Source organism: Diabrotica virgifera, chromosome 6 (genome assembly GCF_917563875.1).
Source record: "Diabrotica virgifera virgifera chromosome 6, PGI_DIABVI_V3a".
NCBI lineage: Eukaryota > Metazoa > Arthropoda > Insecta > Coleoptera > Chrysomelidae > Diabrotica > Diabrotica virgifera.
This window is the reverse complement of record NC_065448.1, coordinates 60927045-60947670: the sequence shown is the minus strand read 5'-3', so window position 1 is coordinate 60947670 and position 20626 is coordinate 60927045. Positions and strand designations below refer to the sequence as shown.

Sequence of the window (20626 nt, the reverse complement as noted above, 5' to 3'; positions counted from 1 at the left end):
CAAGATACTTTTATGTGGCACTCTTTGTATTATTAATTTTCTTATCTTTATTGGTAACTAACATGTCAATCTCGACAAAAAAGTATATCTACTAAATAAATTATTTTTCAAACTCTTTCAAACTAGTTTGACAAACAGTTTGAATTTTCAAACCTGTACGATTGACCAGTTTGACTTGACTTGAATTATTTGTCAGAAGGATTGACTTGAGTTTGACTTGAAATTAAGTCAAACTCAAGTCAAGTTCAAACACTCAAGTCAAACTTGTGCAACTCTATGTGAAATGCTCACTAGCTAAAGACTGGGGGAGTCATGAAAAAGAATATGTTAATGATTATGTTAATGAAAACGATTATGTTAATGTTAATGACAAAAAGCCTAAACTTGGTACATGTTTTGCCTGCAATAAATTTATTATGCAATTAAAAATTTATACAAATGACCAGAATGAAAAACTCTCTTCAGATCACTTCTTTTTCTTAGCCTTATATCGTCCACGTTTGGACATAGGCCTCTCCCAACTCCTTTCATCGGTCTCTATCCTGAGCAACATAGGTATTTCCAATTTGTTCCGGCTACCCTTTTAATATCATCAAACCATCTCATCTGTGGTCTTCCTCTCGGTCGTTTACTTTGGTAAGGTCTCCAATGTTGTATTGTTGCATTCCAACGTTAGTCTTTTTGTCTAGCACTGTGGCCTGCGAAGCTCCATTTAAATTTGGCAACTTTGTTGTTATGTCCTCGACTTTTGTTGTTGATCTTACCCAGGCGTTCCTCTTTTTATCTGACAGTCGTATACCTAACATTGCTCTTTCTGTTGTGGATTTGCCTTGGTTAGGGTCCAGGCTTGACATCCATATGTCATAATAGGAAGGATGCACTGGTTGAACACCTTGCACCTCAAGTATTAGGGTATTTTGCGGTTCTTAAGTATCCAATTAAGTTTTCCAAATCCTGCCCGTGCTACTTTTGCTTTCCTAGTAATATTCTTCAGATCACAAGTCGCACCAAATATTATCAAAGAACTGCCAGAACTGTTCCGCACAAGGAGATACCCTTTCGACCTCTAAGGGTGCTTACCAACTCAGATCTAAAATCATCGGTTGGATTTTATAAGATACAGCTGTGGACATTTAATTTGATGGTTTATGATAATAGTACACGTAAAGCTGATTGTTAAATGTAGTATGAATCTCTTGCAGGTAGAGGGGCAAACCAGATAGCATCTTGTCTATACAAAACCTGCAAACGATCGTACCACCTAAGAGAGAACATTTAATTTATTATTCAGAAATATGTGGGGGCAAAACCGTAACTCTAATTTATCTGCCATGTTTACGTGGACCTTGCGTAGATCCTCATCTAATATTAATGTTAAGTTAGCTGATAGATCATACGTTTGTGGTACCAGGCTACACTTATTTGGAAGTAGATACTGATCACAGTTTAATTGAGAATAAAAAGAAGAAAACTGACATTTAAATATTTCACCCTCATTACTGGATGCAACTTGTACATTCAAGCAGCTCTAAATTCACTGTTACGGAAATGTCACAAACGGACTTCTTTGATTTCTTATCATTCCTGAAAAGTTGCATGGTACATTAGGGTGTCCCGAAAAATCGCTTTTTGTTTTTGTTTAATACAAGACCTCTTTAAATTGGAGTAATTGCTCGTAAATTACCATAATAATTTTAAAAAAATTATAACAATATATCTTTAGGGTTCTACCGAACTTTAAAGTTTTGAAAAATTGTCATTTTTATGGTAATATTTCACTATGCTTAATTTCGCATCCTGAACTAAATATAAAATATTATTTAATGCAAGACCTTTTAAAATTTAGGTAATTGCCAATAGATTATCACAGTATTTTTAAAAATAAAATAAAAATATATCTTAAGGGTTCTACCGATCTTCAAAGTTTGGAAAAATTGTCATTTTTGTGATAATATTTTTTCGGCTCCTGAACTAAAATAAATTGAGATTGTACTGTACTATTGTATAATACTGCGTCGTACATATTATACGTTCCGTTAAAGTTTAGAGGAAGATGTTGCAGGTATTGTTGTAAATAGCATTTACTTTGATGGACGAAAGAGCAAGACCCTGACAAAAGAGTCAGGATCGTTACCATCGCAAAGAGATTTTGGAAGAACACATCTCATTGTTATTAGCACCCGGATAAATTTTTTGGGACATACAACGCCTAGTCGTAGCACTGCAAATGGAACTTTTACTTCGATTACAACTTTTTTTGAGGGTCAAAATTTGAATTTAGATGATGTAATTTGCGTTGGATATGATGGAACTGCAACTAATATTGTCTTAATGGGTGGTGTGATTCAATATTTAGAGGAGTATTTGGAGAGACCGTTACAATGGTGCGTTTGTTTGCTTCATGCCAATGAGTTACCGTTTCGTCAATTGTTCCTGACCATAGATGGTTCTACTTCGGGTCCTAGAGAATACTCCGGACCTATTGGAAAACAGTTAGTTGCTTATGAAAATAAACCCACCGTGACTTTTTCTGCTGTGAATGGTAGTTTGCCTGACTTGCCAAAAAATGTGGTCAATGAATTAAGTACAGATCAAAAATATCTATATGAAATATGTCAAGCAGTATTAACCGGTTTCTGTACTCCTGAATTGGCAAACCGTCAACCTGGAAAAATGGCGCACTCCAGATGGCTTACTACTACTAATCGTCTACTCAGACTTTATGTAAGTACGCTTAATCCATCAGAAAATTTACAATTGCTTGTAAACTATCTTGTAAAGTATATGCTCCGATGTGGTTCAGAATTAAGCAAAAAGCGTCTTTTAAGGATGGAGCAAAGAATATTTTTCAACTAATTATATACTCTCGATTTCTACCCGAAAATCAAAGATCTGTTGTGGATACCGTTATCGAAAGAAATGCCTTTTTTGCTCTTCCAGAAAACTTACTTGTGAGTATGTTGTTTGATGATAGAGATCATATTAGGGAGCTGGCATGGCGAAGAATAAAAAAAGCTACAGTCACTGAAAGTAGCGATAAACGCAGAATATTTAAAACACCAAAAATTAACTTCTCTGCTAAAGATTACACCGATATTATTATGTGGCACGAATGTCAGGTTACAACACCGCCGGTTCTTCGGCATATTTCTACTGAGGACCTTCACATTATGGTAAAAGATAAAATATTGGATATTTTTGACTTTCCCTGCCACACACAATATGTGGAAAGATAGGTTAAACTGATTGCAGATGCCTCGCAAAATGTAACTTATTCTACTTCTAGAGATAGCTATATCAGAACCAGGCTGCAGTCTCGGGCAGAACTGTCAAATTTTGGACACAAAAATAAGTTCAAATTTTACGTTTTTGTCATCAAATATAGGATCTAGTTTGTTTGTTAAGTTGTTTTGAACCTTTTTCAGTAATTTTAATATAATTTGTGTATTATTTGAAGTATATGATTTAGGTCTGTACAAACGTAAAATTTACAAAATTTTAAAGTCTAGTAGAGCCCTGAAGGTGACATGCTATCGTATTTATTTTACATTTTTCATATTCTCTGGAAAATTACGCAAATTTGGATAACTCTTGCGATAGTGTAGCTCAAAAATAAATTTTTTTATGCAAAGACGGGACACCCTATGGTACATACTAAGAACGAAAGACACTGTTGGTTGTCAGTTCCGATGGTTGGAAAAAAGATGGCTTAGATGCAGTTTTATTCATAAAATAATCTCAGTGAATTACCCTCGATCTCTAAAATTATTATCGACCTTTTATTATAATGATTTCACTCCCTTTCGACTATCTATTTTATATGCTATCTTCAGAATTTCAGCTACCGTGTATATTTGAATTCATTTTTGTAATCATTGTCCAACATTATGCACAAATACAATTTTATATCTCTTATTTTTCCGCATTGTAGTTGCACCTCGTAAGACTCCAATGCAATCTTAATTTTTTGTGTGGAATAATGAAGCAAATCAAGTATTTTACAGTCTCTTGGATAAGATCTCGTCAAAGAAGTTCACTCTCACTTCGTCTAACAAAATTTGATCTATATCTCTGCCCAAATAAATGTAATTCGTCATTTAAAATCACCTTTTTCCAGTGGTCAACATTCCACGATCCGTAATTTCTGTAACATGGTAAGCATTCTTTCATCATATTCTGTGTGAGGAATTTTGTTTCATTTGTTTTGCCTTTCGGCCAACTTCCCAAAGCCTTTCGTATAGTTCAGGTATTCGCTTCAACACCACAATCCAATAAATCATAGGTGTAATATCCATCTTTGAACAAGCAAAAGTAAAGGCTCAATTACACGACGCTAGTAACTCGTTTAAGTCACTAAACTAAGTACTGACTTTTAGTACTCTCAATATTGCTCTGAAGCTATTTCTTTGTGGTATTTATATAATTTACTATTTTAATTGGGAAATAAGATTCTGTATCCCAAATAAAGTACGTGCCTCCTAGTGGCGGGATACGGGCAACAATACATTGGCTTATAGGGCAGTCCTTACAGTAGGGATCCTGGCCAATACATAAAAATGCAGGCGGGTGTGGGGTAATACTGCACTTTGGTTGCATTGGTGGTTTATTGGCTAAACATGCAGGGCAGGGTATGGTGCTGATAGAATAGGCATTCAGGTGTCAAATATAAAAAAAAATCTTTTCAGGCCATAATAATGAAAAGACCTTCTCCAGCGCAATAAAAACTTATACTGAAATGATGGCATCTCCTGAGGTAAAATATTTCGGAAGTAAAATGAGCCTCCGTTCGGATCTGCGGGTGAGGAGTATCTCAGGGGGAACACCATTACAGGTTAGAAAAATCAGAATAGGGTCTTGGAATCTTGGGTGTCTTACAGGTAAGAGTCTGGAGTTAGTGGAGGCGCTCAAACGAATAAGAGTTCAAATTCAAATTGCTTGTATTCAAGAAACTAGGTCGAAAGGAAAAAGGGCGAAAGAACTAGGTGAAGGATACAAATTGTGGTATGTAGGGATTAGTAATACTAGAAATGGAGTTGGTATAATTACTGATAGTGAAATGAAAGATAACGTAGTAGAAGTTGTAAGAACGAGTGATAGAATGATGTCAGTGAAATTTGTAATTGATAAAGAGGTATTGAATGTTGTGTGTGTGTGTGTGTGTGCGTGTGTATGCTCCTCAGACACGTCTGGGTGAGAATGAAAGAAGAGCTTTCTGTGACCATTTAGGAGATATACTGAGTGATATTCCAGCAGGGAGAAAGTTATAATAGGAGGTGATTTCAATGCCCATGTGGGCCAAGCCAAGACAGGATATGAAACAATACATGGAGGATTAGGCTTTGGAACTAGAAATGAAGCTGGGGATGACATGCTTGAATTAACAACAACATTGGATATGGCGATTGTTAACACATTCTTTAAGAAGAGGAGATCTCAACTTATTACCTACAAAAGTGGACACCATGAATCCCAAATAGACTACTTCATGATAAGAAAAGAAGGCATACGTGAATGCAAGGATGGCAAGGTAATAGTTAGTGAGACATTAGGCCAACAACATAAGCTGCTTGTTCTGGACATCGAAGTAAAAAGCGATACTAAACAAAAATATCGGAGAGGACTACAAGAAATCAAGTGGTGGACGCTAAAATATGAGAAAGAAGGCCTATTTATGGAAAGAATAGTAGAAAAAATATGTTGGAACATGAAAGGGAGCCCTAACACAATTTGGAGAAAAATGGCCAATATTATTAGAGAGACGGCTATTGAAATACTTGGGAAAAGGTTAGGAAAGAAGTTTGAGGATAAAGAGACTTGGTGGTGGTCAAATGAACTACAAGGAAAAATAAAAGAGAAGGGAAAATTATATCAAGAAACCAGATCGGACATAGATCTTCAAAACTATATGGTTGCCAAAAAGGAAGTGAAAGTAGCAGTAGCAAAAGCTAAGCAGAAACGTATTGAAACTTATACGATCAACTTGAAACCAGGGAATTCGAAGCAAAGATATATAAAATAGCCAAACAGAGAGCAAAGAAAGCAAGAGATTTTAACCAGATTAAATGTATCCGAAATGAAAATAATAAAATACTAATTCACGAAAAAGGTGTCAAAAAGATATGGAGAAAGTATTTTAACAGTTTATTAAATGAAGAATTCGACAGACAGCCTGTGGAGTTAATGGAGACAGTAACAGCAATGGTTACCAGAATAAAAAACGAGGAAGTGGTTCAATCGCTTCAAAAAATAAAGAAAGGAAAAGCAGTCGGACCAGATGATATCCCTGGGGAAGTATGAAGAGCATTGTGAGAGACAGGAATAAGTTGGCTAGCAGGTCTATTTAATAGAATTATGGAAGCAGGACAAATTCCAGACGAATAGAGAAGCAGTGTATTAATACCTGTCTACAAAAACAAAGGAGACATACAACAATGTACAAACTACAGGGCTATTAAACTACTTAGCCACACAATGAAAATATGGGAGAGAGTAATTGATAGACGGATACGTGAAGAAACCGACATATCCGATAATCAATTTGGCTTTATGCAGGGCAGATCAACAACAGATGCAATTTTCGTTGTAAGGCAACTGATGGAAAAATACAGGAATAAAGAGACTAACGCTCATATGGTATCCATTCATCTTGAGAAAGCATATGATAGAGTTCCTCGAGAGATTCTGTGGTGGGCTCTCAATAAGAAAGGTGTCCCTGGCGAATATGTAAAGATTGTGAGAGATATGTATGAGGGAGTAACGACTAGTGTTAGGACAGGTGTGGGAGAGACTGATAAATTTCAGGTGAAAGTAGGATTGCACCAAGGCTCGGTGCTTAGTCCTTATTTATTCTCATTATCTTTGGACCAGATAACAGCGAAACTACAGGGTAGCATTCCATGGTGCTTAATGTATGCCGATGATGTAGGGTTAATAAGAAATAGTGAAAGAGACTTAGAACAAAAACTGGAACAGTGGAGACAAGCTCTGGAGGAAAAATGTTTAAAACTTAGTAGGACAAAAACAGAGTATTTAGAATGTTCATTTAAAGGTGGAGTTACTACAAATAAAATGGTATCTTTGGATGGTGAAATGATTGTGAAAAGCAATCGTTTTAAGTACCTAGGATCGGTATTACAGAGTAATGGAGAAATAGATGGAGATCTATGCAGTAGAATTAGGGCTGGATGGATGAAGTGGAAAGGAGCGGGTGGTGTATTGTGTGACAGAAAAATTCCAATGAAGCTGAAGGGAAAATTCTATAAAACAGCCATAACACCGGCTATGATATATGGAACTGAATGTTGGGCAGTGAAAAAGAAAGAGGAACAACGAATGCATGTGGCGGAAATGAGAATGCTTAGATAGATGAGTGGAGTGAAAAAGAAGGATAAAATTTAGAAATGAGTATATTAGGGGAAGTCTAGGTGTGGCACCAATTGATGCCAAAATGAGAGAGCATAGGTTAAGATGGTTTGGTCATGTTCAACTTCTAGACGTCAATCACCCAATACGAAGAATAGCTGAAGTGCAGATTCCTGGAAGGAGTAAGAGAGAAAGACCAAAGAAGACCTGGGGGAGACGATAAGGCAGGACATGTGGGTAAAAGGGATTAACATTAATATGACCCAAGATAGAATTATGTGGAGAAATGTAATTAGGGAAGCCGACCCCGCATAGGGATAAGGCAAAGAGAATGATGATGAATTGGGCAATAAGCACAATTTAAAGTGAAAAATTATTTTATAGACGGTTTTATCGACTTCCACTTCGGATGTCCTTTTCTAAATACAAAACAGTAATAAATTAAACATATTTTGTGGCTTTGTAATAAAATCCTTCTAATAATTTGATTTAATCTGACTCATTCATATCCGCAATTCAGATATATATTTACCTTTTAAAGTAGAAGACTTTAAAATGATATTGCCAACATTTATGAGTTGCGTTCCTGGGACGACTTTATTGAAAGATAGTTCATTCGATTACATGAAATCAACTTTTACTTAATATCCGTCACAAAATCCGTAGCATATAATTTGTCTTCAAAAGGATAACCACATGCAATAGTGGTGGCAGTAAAATTCTCGTGTTAGTAATTCCATAGTAAATCACGAGAAAAAACTAGGAAAAAACGTCAATAAAATCATTTTTCAAGATAAATTGTGGCTTAATTCCAAATTAGAATATAGTAAATTTTATAAGTCTCTTTGCGTATATTGGTGTTTTATATTCCAATAGAGTACTCTGTGCAAGTAGTCATGCAAGTCGAGTAAATAGAAAGTAATCCTATTTGCTGTAACGAGTAGTTTCCCCAATCAGCAATTCCCCCACATAATACTCGACTGTATGACTCACTAGCACCATAGAAACCGGTTACACGATCCTAGTATCTGGTAACAGTGATTAGTTGAGGTGCTAAGAGGTCTCTAAAAGCGCGTCTACACAATACAATACGATTTTATATTATAGACTCTATTATCCCTGTAAAACACTCCTCTATGAATACTCCCCAGTAAGTCGTACGAGCTGTCTGTACTAGCGTCGTGTAACTAAGCCTTAAAACCTATTACATGAAAGGAAACATTATAACCTACGGCTCCCACGTATAAAAGCTCAAAACTGAACTAAGATACTCCAAAACCAGTCAAAATGAGTAAATGATATTGACGATTAGTGATACTGCCTTTAGGCAGATATAACCGGTTTGATGCAGTTCTGGACATCACCGGTAATAACGTACTAACTCAGATAAAAAAAAACAAGAATGTCCCGATTAAGTAGAAGAATATATTTCAGAGTTGGGACTGCATAGCTACACTGATGAAGCATAAGATGCAGAAATAGCTATCTGTAGATGGTGGTCCAACTCAAAATCAAATTAAAACAAAACCGCCTTTCCCCCTTGTTCTTCTTTACTCAGATTTTTGAGTACTCGAAACTGTTTTTCGGCACTTTTTCCTAGACGAAAATGGCGCAGATGCGTGACCGTCGTCCTTTCTACTTTCTTCTGTATTCGTCGTCTCCGTGTTTATAAAGCCGGAGATTCAGGATGTAACCAGAAAGCAGTTTCTTTCGACGAAAAGTCTTGGATTTAAAATATTGTTTATTGTTTTATTTCAATTATTTTAATTGTTTTATTACAGTAAACTTTCCATCTGGGTCTTTTCGTAGTCTTGCTAGTTTTACTAGAGATGTCGCTGTTTTGCGTCTCAAAGGTGGAATTACTGCATCGCGATGATTTCCCTTAAAAGGCAGGCTTGTTGATTTTTGTTTCAGAGTTGGGACTGCATAGCTACACTGATGAAGCATAAGATTCAGAAATAGCTATCTGTAGATGGTGGTCCAACTCTGAATCAAATTAAAACAAAAGTGCCTGTCCCCCTAGAACAATATACTCGTAGTATAGTATAGGTATGTACCACATTATAGGTTTGTATGTCTCTATTATTACATCAATAGTTTCCTAAAAAGAAGGCATAATATTATTAAATTCTAAAATTAACTATTCAACCATTTCATACTATTCTGCTAGCTACCATGTATATTTGAATTCATTTTTGTAATCAGTGTGCAACAAAATGCATTAATGCAATTTTATATCTCTTATTTTTCCGCATTCTAGTTGCACCTCGTAAGACTCCAATGCAGTCTAAATTTTTTGTCTGGAATAATGAAGCAAATCGAGTATTTTACAGTCCCTTGGATAAGATCTCGTCAAAGAAGTTCACTTTCACTTCGTCTAACAAAACTTGATCTATATCTGTGGCCAAAGAAATGTAATTCCTCATTTAAAATCACCTTTTTCCAGTGGTCAACATTCCATGATCCGTAATTTCTGTCCCATGCTAAGCGTTCCTTCATCTTCAACTTTAACTTAATATCCGTCACAAAAATCATAGCATATAATTTGTCTTTAAAAAGACAACCATATGCAATAATGGTGACAGTAATATTCTCTTGTTGGTAATTCCATAGTAAATCACGAGAAAAAGCTAAGAAAAAAACGTCAATAAAATCATTTTTTAAAATAAATTATGGCTTATTTCCAAATAAGAATAATATAGTAAATTTTGGAAGTCTCTTTGTGTATATTGGTGTTTTATATTCCAATAGAGTACTCTGTGCAAGTAGTCATGCAAGTCGAGTAAATAGAAAGTAATCCTATTTGCTGTAACGAGTAGGTTCCCCCATCAACACTTTCTTCTCCCACATAATACTCGACTGTATGACTCACTAGCACCGTAGAGACCGGTTACACGATCCTAGTAGCTGGTAACAGTGATTAGTTGAGGTGCTAAGAGGTCTCCAAAAGCGCGTCTACACAATAAAATACGATTTTATAGTATAGACTCTACTATCCCTGTGAAACACTCCTCTGTGAGTACTCCTCAGTAACTCGTACGAGCTACTAGCGGCGTGTAACTAAGCCTTAATAGATATTACATGAAAGGTAACATTATAACCTACGGCTCTCACGTATAAAAGTTCATAACTGAAGTAAGATACTCCAAAACCAGTCAAAATAAGTAAATGATAGTGACGATTATTGATACTGCCTTTAGGCAAATATAACCGGTTTGATGCAGTTCTGGACATCACCGGTAATAACATACTAACTCAGATAAAAAAAAACAAGCATGTCCCGATTAAGTAGAAGAATATATTTCAGAGTTGGGACTGTATAGCTACACTGATGAAGCATAAGATGCAGAAAGAACTATCTGTAGATGGTGGTCCAACTTTGACTGAAATTAAAACAAAACTGCCTTTCCCCCTTGTTCTTCTTTTCTCAGATTTTTGAGTACTCGAAACTGTCTTTCGGCACTTTTTCCTAGACGAAAAGGGAGTAGATACGTGACCGTTGTCGTTTCTACTTCCTTCTATTTTCCAAAGCCAAAGATTCAGGATGTAACCAGAAAGCAGTTTCATTCCACGAAAAGTCTTAGATTTAAAATATTGTTTATTGTTTTATTTCAATTATTTTAATTGTTTTATTACAGTAAACTAGTAAACTTTGCATTTTGGTCTTTTCGTCGTCTTCCTAGTTTTACTAGAGATCTCGCTGTTTTGCGTCTCAAAGATGGAATTATTGCAACGCGGTGATTTCCCTTAAGGCAGGCTTTTTGATTTTTGCTTTAGAGTTGGGAAAGCGCTACACTGATAAAGCATAAGATGTAGAAATAGCTGTCTGTAGATGGTGGTCCAACTCTAAATCAAATTAAAACAAAACTGCCTTTCCCCCTTGTTCTTCTTTACTTAGATTTTTGAGTACTCGAAACTGTCTTTCGGCACTTTCTCCTAGACGAAAAGGGAGCAGATACGTGACTGTTGTCCTTTCTACTTTCTTCTATATTCGTCGTATCCGTGCTTATAAAGCTGGAGATTCAGGATGTAACCAGAAAGCAGTTTCTTTTGACGAAAAGTCTTGGATTTAAAATATTGCTTATTGTTTTATTTCAATTATTTTAATTGTTTTATTACAGTAAGCTAGTAAACTTTGCATCTGGATCTTTTCGTCGTCTTCCTAGTTTTACTAGAGATGTCGCTGTTTTGCGTCTCAAATGTGGAATTACTGCATCGCGGTGATTTCCCTTAAAAGGTAGGCTTGTTGATTTTAGTTTCAGAGTTGGGACTGCATAGCTACATTGATGAAGGCATAAGATTCAGAAATAGCTATCTGTAGATAGTGGTCCAACTCTGAATCAAATTAAAACAAAACTGCCTGTCCCCCTAGAAAAATATACTCGTAGTATATTATAGGTATGTACCACATTATAGGTTTGTATGTCTCTATTATTACATCAATAGTTTCCTAAAAAGAGGGCATAATATTATTAAATTCTAAAATTTACTATTCAACCATTTCATACTATTCTGCTAGCTACCATGTATACTTGAATTCATTTTTGTAATCAGTGTGCAACAAAATGCACTAATACAATTTTATGTCTCTTATTTTTCCGCATTCTAGTTGCACCTCGTAAGACTCCAATGCAGTCTAAATTTTTTGCCTGGAATAATGAAGCAAAGCGAGCTTGCTTAATTTCGGTAAGCCGCTGCAGCGGAGAACGGCTTCTCGGCTAAATCTCGACCGCTACTCCAGAAAAATTAATACGTCTCTTCCTTCATCCTCGCCTACTCGCGACCGCTTTTCCACGATGGAAAATTAGAAACAACTTAGTTTATCCCAGTAATATACTTTACTTTATACAAAGGAATTCCCAAGGAGATACAACGCTGATTTGGTTAATTAAATATATTATTATATTTAATTATGAGGGTTTCTCTCAAAGAGGAAGTCATTTAAATCTTAAAATGAATTTTTATACCCTTAATGTCTAATACACTACTTATAACTTAGAATGAAACCTAAAGAACCCAATACAATGTAAGCTATTAGATTCTTCCTTCTTCCTGGTCTGGACAGTTTTAGACTTTGCTCCTGTATTTCAAGCTGATGATGGCTCGGTAAGAGCCGAAACGTGTCCTTGTATGACATTTTTATAATATACATTTTTGTGGTACCTCTTTGAGTTTTCTACTTTCTTACCTGGAGACCACATTTGAGAATGGATACTTCTCTTCATGTTAAACTCTTTGAGTTTTCTACTTTCTTATTATTATATTATTTTATCACATTGTTTCATTTAGTATATTAAATCAAATTAAAGCTGATTTAAAAACCCACGCAAAGTACAATTGATGTTAAGAGATTAAGGGAACCACAAACAAAGGAACAAACTGTAAAAACTTATTAAAAATTTACATATTGCCCAAGAACTGAATAAAAGTAGCTATAACATTGATGAGAAATGGGAAAATATAAAACAAGCAGTAATTAAAAGAGCGAGTGAAAACTTAAAACCAAAGAAAATAAAACATAAAGACTGGATGACTGAAGAGATAATATTATTAATGAATGAAAGAAAATCATTAAAAAAAAAATTAAATTAAATATAATGTAACCGATAGATTAATAAAAAGAAAATAAAAGAACCTAAAGAGAGAATGTTACATGAGCAGTGCCAAGAACTGGAAGAATTTGAGAAAAAATATGACTTTTTTAACATGCCTAAAAGAATTAGAGAACTAACAGGAATGAAAAAAACACTTCAAACTAGGCAACTAAGAGATGAAAGTGGTGCACTTATGACAGATATAAACCAGAAAATGCAGAGATGGACACAATGTATAGCACAGCTTTTTGAAGACAAAGAGAGAAAAGAAGCACCAAAAGAATTTTGGTGCTTAGTTTATTATTCCAGTAATATACCTTACTTGACAGAAAGGAATTCCCAGGGAGATACAATGAGGAACATGCTTCTGTTCAGAAGACCAAAACCACTAAAAGCACATGGCCTCCAAGTAAAATTTTAATTTTATGAGTGTGTTCGTCCAATTTTATGTAGTCAAATGTCCATATTATTTGGATTTTTACAGATATCTGGAACATCCTGATATATTCCTGGATTCAATATTGAAAGTGACAGTAACAACTCTAACAAATTATGGTAGTGAACAAATAAAAAATAAATAAGTAGATCCACTATCTTACAGCCGTACACTAGCTGGATCATCATCATCATCATGGCATTTACACTCCTAGCGGAGTGATTGCCGCCCTCTTTGGGCTCTTCCGATTCGTTTGTCGCGGTGAATCAATCCACCATTAACATTTTGGTTTTACAATTGGTTGTGTGACTTGGCATCTTCTAAAATTTTCCTCCATTCGTTCCTGTTTTTGCTTCTGGTTACCCATTCTCTGACTCCCATCTTCTTGAGGTCCTCCACTATCTGGCTCTCCCATCTAGTTTTGGGTCTTCCTCGTGGTCTGCCTGATACAGGTATCCATTTGGAAATTTTCTTGATAACGGCTTCTGGATTCCTCCTTTCTCTATGTCCCATTTATCTGAGTGTCTGTGCCTTGATAAATCTGACGATGTCTTCTCCTTATCAGAAGTTCTCTTACTTCGAGGTTCATGAGTTTTCTAAATGCATTATTACCTAAGTTTAGTAGTTCTGCTATCCTACGAATTATTTTTCTTTCTAAGATCCTCAATCTTTCTTCCTCTTTCTGTGTCAGACACATTACTTCAGCACACAACCCTCTTGTAACTGGTATCGTTGATTGAATAACCGATTCAGTTATCCAATCAACGGTAATATCTAGTCATTTGTTTTCACCAAACAAATAAGACCTCTATTTCTGGCCTAAAGATGCGACATACATTGCAAGTCACAAAAGCGGTCGCCACTGTCTAAAATTTAATAAAAATAAATATATTGTAGGTATTGACCTTTTTCATTGCGTAATTGTATGTTTTAACCTGTTTGTACTTTTTTGAGAGACCAATATATTTTTAAATGAGATAATATTTTAAAATGTTTACAATTCTCTTTCTTTTTCAGTTCGTCCCCTTACAGTGGAGATTTTAATCAGCAATAATCCATTTTCGGCAGACAGGAAATACGACATTCCTTGCCAAAGCTTCGGGTCGAGACCACCGGCTAAAATAACCTGGATTATGGACGGCAAAGAGTTATTACCGCCGAAATATAACGCTACGTATTCGGTACGTTTAATTACACTTACACTAACTTAACTTATTAATTTAAATTACATAGAACGACATAATAATTGATATTTGCATCCCATATGGTTTAATAGAAATTCTGGCGCTTAATTGTTTGATCCAGAACGTTGATATTGGAAACTATTGGGATAGTTTGCGATATTCACGAATATTGAAAAGTTTTTTGTAAAATAGTTCTTGATATACAGGATTTGCCGAAAATCCCTTTACAGTAATGAATTGTTTTTGTTATACTAAAGAGGGAAAAATAAAAATATAATATAGTTTGGAAGTTATTTATTAATTATTACTTATTTAGGGAAGAGACTTGTACCTTGAACCGGATTTTTTCAAAGCTCAATTATTTTTAAGTTTTTATATTTCAGGGAAAAATTTTTGGACTAACTTGTAGCTTACACACCATAGTATACTATATTAAAAGCTCATTTAAAAAAAAAACAAAACCAAACACATTTTTTAGAATTTTATTTGTTAGAGGTAATTGGGTCCAAGGTACAAACCTGTACTGTACCTTGAACCACATAGTCTTGTACGTTGAACCACCCGTAAACCTTTAAAAATATATACAAAAAATTGTGTTATTCAAAATTGAACCTCCAAAAATCTAAGTCAAACACATTTACTCCTTTTTGCCTTTCGAACAACCCAGCCTGACTTGGTGGTTAAGTTTGGGCAAAACATCTTCAATCTCAATGTCAAATTGTTGACCACTTGGGCCAGAATATGTGCTGATGTTCATAGTTCTCTTCAGATACTGGACCGTTAAATAGAGACTTACAGCAATTAATTGTGCAACGTAAAAATGAGTCTTCTTTTTTCCCATTAATTTTGTACGGCTCAACGTACAAGACGTGATAGCTGTCCAAGGTACAAGACTCGGCCGAAAAGAAAACAAATGTGAATTTAACCTAATTAGACGGTTTTGTTATATTTCTCACTATGTTGTTTAACTGCCTATTAGTATAGGTAAACACACCTTGTAATTTAATTTACGATATTTGTACAGTGGGTGATCATATTATTAGATCCACCTCAGAAAATTTTACTTTTGTTTAAAAATGGTATGTAAGTTTTTTCTTTATACGGTCCACGTTGCCTTTGAAACTTTAGAAGCTGATGCTATTTCTGTTGGAGTGATTAGTATTGAATAGTAAAGTTTTTATTTCTGCTATTTTCCTTGGTGAGATATCTTTGGATTTCCCATGATATTTTGGTACCACTAGTGCAATGAACACGCAATTTTTACTAAATTTTCAAAATATAGTATCATCATCCAACCAATTCACGTCCACTGCTGGACATAGGTCTCCCCCAATTGTTTCCACACTTCACGGTTTTGTGCTGATTTTTGCCAGTTTTTACTAATCCGCCTGATATCATCTGTCCATCGTGTAGGCGGCCTTCCTCTACTTCGTTTATCTTCTCTTGGTCTCCACTCCATCAGCTTTCGTGCCCATCTTGAATCTTTCAGCCTGGCGACGTGTCCTGCCCAGTTCCATTTGAGCCTGGTGATACGTTCTACAACATCTGCGATACCGGTTGTTTGTCTGAGATATTCATTTCTTATTTTATCCCGTAGAGTTACGCCCAGCATGGATCTTTCCATGCGCCTTTGAGCAACCCGCATTTTCGACGCTGTTGCCTTGGTTAGAGTCAGTGTCTCTGCTCCATATGTCATTACCGGTAGCACACATTGGTCAAACACTTGTCTTTTTAAACCGATCGGTATACTGCTCCTAAATATGTCTCTCAGAGCTCCGTAGGCTGCCCAAGCAAGAGTTAATCTTCTTTTTATTTCGCATGTTTGGTTATCTCTGCCAATTCTAATTTCATGACCCAAGTAAATGTACTTTTCCACTAGTTCTACTTCTTGTTCGCGTATAATCAGCTGCCCGCTAGGAATCAGATTAGTCATAAATTTAGTTTTAGAAAAGTTAATTTTCAGGCCTATTTTCCAGCAGATAGCGTCTAACTCATTTAGCATTTTCTTTACTTCTCCTAGGTCATCAGTTATAAGGACTATGTCATCTGCAAAACGAAGATGATTTAACTTTTCTCCATCTATTTTGATCCCTTTATTGTCCCAAAATATAGTATAGGACTGTCAGAATATCACTAGAGAGCAATGGAAACTCACAAAGTTTATTATATTTCTAAACACCAAGAATACAAAATAATAGGCACACGAGTTACAAGCTAGGCTGGGCAGCACTGAAGAACAATGGCAGCTAAGTCACGTATTGCCACACATGCGTGTTGCCACTATTGTCAGACTATTTACTGCACTTTCCTAAAGTGTAACAAGACAGCCAAATGTAAACAAATGCATTAATATATGATACAGCTCAATTATATACCCTTCCTCTAAAACATTGAATTTTACTACGTGGCTCTAATAATATGATCACCCACTGTAAACACAAAAATTAGAAAAGAAAATTATATATCCCATAAATAGTTACTTTTCACAAAATAAAACACTATATTTTTACGATAGCTGCAAACGATTTCTAATCAGGTTCAACAACTAACCACAGAATGACGGCGATTGTAGAAGAACTTGAGATAAGAAACATAGACAGTTCGTTCGCAAAATAAAAGTAAAATGGGGTGGCCCATGGTACAAGCTGGCCCAAGGTATAAGCCTCTCCTCTATCTACAATATTGGTATGCATACCTCCATTTTCACAATACAGCTTGATATATCGCACACCTAGATCCAAAGAGAGTTAAGTCAAAAAAGCACTTTTTTCAAAAAACACGAAAAACTGTTTTCGGTGTTCATGTGCACTGCGGGAGTGTTTTGTTTTTATGGTTTACTTTATTTATACACCAGAATATTATGTTGAAGTACTTCAATGTTTAATACAGGTTTTAAGCCTAAAAATCGATATTTTTGAATTATTTCCCTTTTGCTTATTAATATACTTATATTTGTTATACTAATTTGAGTTAAGTCTGTGTTGGTGAATTAAGTTTGTAGTTGCCTCTCTTTTGAAGAGGCGTTGTTCATTTAGTTAGAACGGAGTGACTTTTTGGTTGGATGATGATTATTGTTTTCTTCTTAAATCGGCTTGAATAATGCCTAATTATGTTTTCTTCAAATATGATTTTATCGCTTTATTGCTCAAATCAAGAGTTTATTTGAAAAATGCCTTGCATATTTGTATTTTGGATCCATTAATCTCAAAGTAAAATGGATTGTTGAGAGCTTTAAAATTGTGTGTACTTAAGTACCGATATTTAGACTTTATTTGTTGCGAGTGGCGTACTTTTTGCTTTCCAAGATCACCGAGTGCCCAATATTAATCAAAGTCCTGTTGTCTTGACATCTTGTCCACTTTATCTTTGCATTTTAGGCGACATTTGTCTCCACAGGGTGGTCCAACCATTCTTGCTAGAATTAGTGTTTTAGATTTTGAGAGGGTAGTTTATCTATCTCAATCTCAGTAGCAGTTTCAGCAACCATAACACCTTCTGGGCCAACTTTGTCACTATCATCCTCGGTATCCGATGCACTGGAGCTGCTGCTGCTGCTGGATCAAGTTACCGATGATGATAAAGGTACGACCTTAGGTGGGTGCGCATTTTTGTTTAACAATTGCAAATTAGGATCTTTATCTTAGTTGTCAATATCACTTTCATCGCTCGAAATAAGTGAAATACAATAGTCCGGGGCTGCTGTTTAGATGTGCTAGAGATGTATTAACCGGTGTCAAAACGGCATGAGTTTTTTTGGATGGAACTTTATCACTTGATGACATCTTCAAGTTATCTTCCACGGTTGCATGTTGACTAGAAGTTATAGGAGTGATATTTTATTTATACTGTTCTTCTACCATACTTACTAACAATCGCCGGCGATTCATTGTTTTCCTGAAATATACAATGTTTATTTTACTAACTTACAGAGTCATGTGCCACAAATCAATTTAGAAAGCCCACAAAAACATTTTTAATCTGTTTGGCTATGTTGTAAAGATAAATTTGTCAGAAACCATCTGACAAATTGACAGTAAAAGAGAAACCAACATTGTTAATGGTAAGATAAACATTAAACTGTACTGAGACCTACAAACTCGAATCGTTAATAACGAAATAACTTTAATTTTGATTATATTTTACAGAAAAAAGGAAGTATCAAATATGACTCAGCAAAACAGACACAACTACAATATCGAAAATGTTTCAAGAGTAGGGTAACAACTAAAAATAAAAATAAAATCTTTACTTACCTTGCCAGCGATACAGGTTTAACTCAAATTGTTGTATCCTTGTAATTAGCACTAACCATTTAAAAGGTGACAACTCAAAATAATACTGCTTCAAATTTCAACTAAACAGGTACAACTCAAAATAACTCCATACTTTTTACGGAAGACACTTGCACTGCGCTTGTAATTCTGATTGCATCTAGCATTGTTCCCATTTATGCGCGGTGGGATCTGGCTCGCTCGTTCAACAAAAGGGACTCTAGGTGCCATCTAGCGTTGAATTTTGCACATATTTTTAAATCTCTTTTATTGATCGATAGGTATCCGTACAGGGAATTAAATGGTGAACTTAACTCAATTTCACACATTTTTGACTTAACTCTCTTTAGATCTAGGTGTGCGATATGAAGTCTGTTCTATGTTCATCCGTCTGGCGGAGTCACTAACGTAAGAGTTTGGCGAACTCCGTTTCGCAAGTGATCATTTGAAACATAATATGTATTTACATTCATTTGCTAACCTCTTCTTTAATAAAACCCTACAGTGCATTGTCTGGTATTGTCAAATCTGGAGTTCTTGTAGGCCAAGGCATTGGTGCAGGAGAGTTTGGAGAATCTCGTCCAATCCATCGGTTCGGCAAGATTTTATTCAGATGGTTGTAGAAAGCGAGAGCAAAACGAGCTTACAAAAGAAGACACCAAACAATAAAATATGGACCAACGAAGAACTGACAAAAGAAAGGAAAGAGAGACTGATAATAAAAATAACCAGAAAAGGGGATCTGAGCAACTGTAAATTGGACAAAAAAAAACTGAGGAGTAACCGAGCAGACTTTCGTATTAAATGCTTCACTATATTGCGTACAGCGCAGTGAAATAAGTTTTACCCCCCCCCCCCCCCCATATTAACGTATTTATTTTTAGCACATAAGCACAACTCTCGGACAGGGCGATTTTTAAAATAATCGTAGTATATTGTAGCATCAATGTTTCGAATTTAACGCTTGATTTTTCGAATCGTGAGAAGACTAATGAGTATTTTTGAAAAATTTAAACGTAGAATGAAAGATTACATTATGTATTACTGAAGGCCGAAAGTTCCTTAGAATAAACAAAAAGTTTCTTTTGAATGATATATTTGAAATTCAAAATCATACTCAATTTCCTATTCTTTTTTATCCCTGTAACTTATTATAATAAACATTAGAGAAGTTTTTCAGGGACTTTCGCCCCTCGGTAATGATGTAATATTTCATTCTGCGTTTAAATTTTTCAAAAATACTTATTAGTTTTCTCAGGATTAAAAAAAATAAATGCATTTAAAAAGCATTGGACCGAAATTTTGCGCAAGTATTATACATTTTTTGTGTAATCAGTATTTCAAAAGCTTTTAAATGAGGTGTAACATGATGTACTTTCCCATTTAAAAAAATCAAAGTTATGACTGTCACCTGAAGAGAGATCACGTAAATTACGAAACATTGATGCTATACAGGGTGTTTCATTAATAATTGTCCATATAGTAACTGGAGAAACCTTAGCACAAAATACGAAGATCTAACCTAAAACACTTAAATAAAATGTGGTTCCTTACTGAGTTACAGGGTGTTTTATCAAAAAATTTAAAAATTATTTTTGCTCAGCATTTTAAAACTATTCGACGTATCCTTTTCATACTTGGCAGGAAGTATAGGTACTATACAAACTACTAAAATATGTTAAACGTTTCTGGCTATTACCAGAGGCGTACGACGGGGGAAAGTGAATGGTTGACCCTTTCCAAATTCTACGCCACTGGCGGAATTGCCATTTTAGTTTA

General features: G+C 35.2%; 1 protein-coding gene across 1 annotated transcript in view; it reads left to right on the top strand.

Moving 5' to 3' along the window:
• Nucleotides 1-20626, top strand: part of LOC126886074 (synaptogenesis protein syg-2-like) — a 131273-nt gene that overhangs the window by 104741 nt on the left and 5906 nt on the right. Inside the window, exon 3 of the mRNA XM_050652918.1 lies at nucleotides 14410-14573. Within this exon, the coding sequence (XP_050508875.1) occupies nucleotides 14410-14573 (164 nt within the window). The remainder of the gene's footprint in view (nucleotides 1-14409; nucleotides 14574-20626) is intronic.